We start from the raw sequence: 4,333 nt of genomic DNA on the forward strand, positions 1-4,333 counted from the left end.
AAATTTCCTTCTACCACTGGCTGCGTATTCGAGACTTTGAGAGAGAGCTAAAGAGGAGAGGTCCAGAGCAAAGACGACAGAGGGGACCAAAATGGAAGGAGAATATGAAAAATCAGCCTCTGTCAAGACGCCATTGATCGTCGACGACCGTGAAAAGCAGAGTCTTTTTGATGAAATAAGAAATATTAATGGTAGTTTTAGCAAGGAACAGATTGTAGAGGAAGTAAAGAAGCAAGTATGGCTAGCAGGACCCTTAGTGAGCGTAACCCTTTTGCAGTTTTCTTTACAGCTTATAGCCATTATGTTTGTTGGTCATCTTGGAAAATTGCCTCTCTCTGGTGCTTCTATGGCTACTTCCTTTACTTCTGTTACTGGTATTAGCCTATTGGTGAGTTTTCAGCTTTTATATCTTCTAGTTTTCAATTTAAACATTCAAATGAAAATAGCAATACTAATTGTAGTTTCAAAGCATCCAATTTATCTGTTGCCTCTTAAAAACTATGTTGTGTGTTTCTTTCAACTTGGTCGAATCTCTAGAATCACTCCATTTTAATGCTAGTTATCAGAACACTTATTAAATCCTATTACCTCAATTTTTTGTCCAATTTTAATGCTCCGTATCCTGCTTTCCTGCTTGTTCTTCTTGCTTCCTCGGTATTATTTTGCCATTTCTTCAATGAGATTTTCCCTTAACTTTCTAGTAAGATTAGTGTCATAAGGATACGTGTTAGTACGGAGTATTTGGTTAGCCCGATTATTGATACGGGCTTAAACACCCCCGGATGCACTAAGCTCCCGCTATGCGCAGGGTCCGGGGAAGGGCCGGACCACAAGGGCTTATTGTACGCGGCCTTACCCTGCATTTTTGCAAGAAGCTGTTTTCACGGCTCGAACCCGTGACTTCCTGGACATATGGCAATAACTTTACTAATTACTCCAAGGCTCCCTACAGGTAGATCAAACATGCCCAAAAAGAAAAGGACTTGATTCAGTAGCTGTGGGCCTGTGGTGCGTCATCATTTGGTTTTGGATATCCTTTGCCTAGAAATTACACAATCTTTACTTTAGTATTAGTAATGTATGGATATTGCTCCGAATAATTGGTGATTTCAGAAGCTAAGAATTAGTAATCTGTTATCACTTTGCACTGACCATGTTGCATATTTTTGTTGTTGTTAGTGTAAATATCTTAAAATTGGAGACACGAGATTAAGTCGTCATTATTCATGTTATTGCTCTGTTGCGTGGAATTGAAAACACCCTCTTCACAGTCAGGAAGAAAATAGAGCACAATTCAAGATTCTTTTTTAATTCTTTATGACATCAAAATACATTACATCCTATTAATACGGCTAGATTTCTGATGAAATTCTTTTATCATGTTTACAAATAGATGGGGATGTCAAGTGCACTGGACACATTTTGCGGGCAGTCATATGGAGCAAAGCAGTATCATATGCTTGGCATTCACATGCAGAGAGCAATGATTATACTTTCACTTGTAAGCATACCTCTTGCGGTCATATGGGCAAACACTGGCCCTATTCTGAAGTTGCTAGGCCAAGATCCTAGTATAGCAGATGAAGCCGGTCATTATGCCTTGTATTTTATCCCCGGTATTTTCGCTTATGGATTGCTCCAATGTGTTGTAAGATTCTTACAAACACAAAGTATTGTCATCCCTATGGTGTTATGTGCTGGAGTTACAACTTTTATCCACATCCTTGTCTGTTGGATTTTGGTTTTCAAGTCTGGCCTTGGTGGCAAAGGAGCTGCTCTTGCATGTTCCATCTCTTACTGGCTTAACTTTTTGTTTTTGGCTCTTTATGTCAAGTTTTCCCCTTCATGTGCAAAGACTTGGACAGGACTGTCAAAAGAAGCTCTGAAGGATATGCTTACTTTCATTAGACTCGCAATTCCCTCGGCCATCATGGTCTGGTCAGTCTACATTTCTTGATTTACCCAGAAGTAACACGAAAAAGAAAAGTAGTACAACTAGTGTATTTATTGATTGTTAACATGTCTACTTTTATGATTATCAACAGCTTAGAAATGTGGTCATTTGAGCTAATGGTTCTGCTTTCTGGCCTTCTTCCAAATCCACAGTTGGAAACCGCGGTGCTCTCAGTCTGGTTCGAATTATTCACCTTCGTTTAATGCAGTACCTTCCGATTGGTTTATCAAGCAAAATCTTTCATTTTCATGCATTACTTACTGATACGCTTCATTGGTTCCTAGTCTTAATACAGCCGCAACAGTTTGGATGATCCCTTTTGGACTGAGTGCTGCTATAAGGTTAGTCATCCGAACATGTATAACTTTGGTTTGTATTAATTTGTAACAGAGTTGTGAACTAGACATGTTTTGTGCATTGCAGTACACGGGTGTCAAATGAACTAGGAGCAGGTCATCCTCAAATTGCACGTTTGGCGCTCTATGTTGTACTGGCGGTGGCTGTTACGGAGGGATTTGTGTTGGGATTGGTCTTGATACTGATACGTAACATATGGGGATATGCTTACAGCAATGAGACTGAAGTCGTTAGATACATCGCCACGATGATGCCACTTCTTGCTGCATCAAATTTCTTGGATGGCCTTCAATGTGTTCTCTCAGGTTCGCACTTATAAATGTTGCAACTGATTTTTCCTAAAAATATAGAATTAATACATTAAGTTTGTATCCTTTGCGACTAGGAGTAGTAAATACAAAGAATATTACTTCCTACCCACTGCTTAAAATCTTGCATATCTGCCTTTGAGTAAATACTATTCTAAGATCCTTTTTTAAAAAAATACAAATTGTCAATCTCTATGATTCACGAGCATGATAAAAGGGAAGCCCGGTGCACTAAGCTCCTGCTATGTGCGGGATTCGGGGAAGGGCCGGACCACAAGAGTCTATTTTACGCAGCCTTACCCTACATTTTTGCAAGAGGCTGTTTCCACGGCTCGAACCCGTGACCTCCTGGTCACATGGTAGCAACTTTACCAGTTACGCCAAGGTCTATAATTCATGCGTTTTATTTGTAGTTTAAGAAGAAACGAGTGAGATATGTGTTGTTGATAAGGAGCTTGCATATTTCACATACAGGTGCTGTAAGAGGGTTTGGATGGCAGAAGATAGGGGCAATTGTTAACCTCGGATCCTATTATCTTGTGGGAATTCCTTCTGCTGTCTTGATGGCGTTCGCTCTTCACATCGGAGGGAAGGTAACCATCTTACTATCACTAGTACTGTAAAGATTCTTAGCCTCTTGAAGGTGAAATTAATTTCACTTCACTTTCATAAAGATTTGATTAATCTTTTCTTTTCTTTGCAATTACAAACAGGGTTTATGGTTGGGTATTATTTGTGCACTCCTAGTACAAGTGTTGTCTCTTCTTTTCATTACAATGCGCGCTGACTGGGAACAAGAAGTAAGCAACTCCCCGCCGAGCCTAACTCATTGGTTACTTGAGGATTTTCCCGTAAATCTGATAAGTTTTTTGTTGTTTAGGCACAGAAAGCTCAAGAGAGAGTTGAGGAAACAACATTAGCAGTGGAGGCAGTGTACTGAATGTGCACCTTTTATCCACTTGAATAAAGGCAGCTTCATAAGTCATAACTAAACAAAAGATTTTGACCTGTTGGACAGTTTATCATCTAGGAGAAATCTAAGAAAGGAACACTGATCTAGTTATGTAGTTCTGCTTTGTGCCATATTATTATTAAGCAAGAAGGCCAATGGCTTTCTTAATCTAAACTTAAGCTACTTTCCAATACAAATTCTTCAAAATTGAAAATATATATGTTTGAGACTGAGGCATTGTTATTATTGTTAAAATATTACTGTATGTACCCTTCGATCTTGGAGAACTAAGTAGGAGGTAGGTTTATCAATGTCAAATAGCACGTGCTAGCCAGTTTTTGGACTTGTAATTAAAAAATAGCTATCATTTGCAAAGTCATTGAAAAATAGCTATTATTTTGCTGTAACACGAAAAGTTTTAGCATAATATACTAGATTGATGCACTTGTGTATGAACTTCCAACATATTATGCTGCAACTCCAACACACGGAAAGTTCCAGCATAATATACTGGAGATTGAAGCACTTGTGTATGAACTTCTAGCATATTATGCGGGAGTTCTGAATTTTGAATAGTGTTTTTGTTCATATTTATCTTTACATGAAAAATGCCTAAATTTCGATTCTTTTTGAAACTGTGGCTATTTGTTTTTCCTATATATACAATAATAGAAACTTATTTACCCATTTTCTCTAGGTTTTGTAGTTTTTAAAAATTATCTAGATTTTTTTTTACAAATTGGATATATTCACCTTAAAAGG

At 38.1% G+C, this 4,333-nt stretch overlaps 1 protein-coding gene across 1 annotated transcript; it reads left to right on the plus strand.

Annotated features, from left to right (window-relative positions):
- Positions 1-3,804, plus strand: LOC104243662 (protein DETOXIFICATION 16-like). Its single transcript, XM_009798885.2, has 8 exons — positions 1-388; positions 1,394-1,938; positions 2,046-2,132; positions 2,239-2,295; positions 2,378-2,616; positions 3,094-3,212; positions 3,333-3,419; positions 3,500-3,804. Exons 1-8 carry the CDS (start codon positions 92-94, stop codon positions 3,557-3,559), a joined length of 1,491 nt encoding a protein of 496 aa, XP_009797187.1. The 5' UTR covers positions 1-91; the 3' UTR covers positions 3,560-3,804.
- The last annotated feature ends 529 nt before the right edge of the window (positions 3,805-4,333 follow it).

The sequence above is a fragment of the Nicotiana sylvestris genome, chromosome 3 (assembly GCF_000393655.2).
Source record: "Nicotiana sylvestris chromosome 3, ASM39365v2, whole genome shotgun sequence".
Taxonomy (NCBI): domain Eukaryota; kingdom Viridiplantae; phylum Streptophyta; class Magnoliopsida; order Solanales; family Solanaceae; genus Nicotiana; species Nicotiana sylvestris.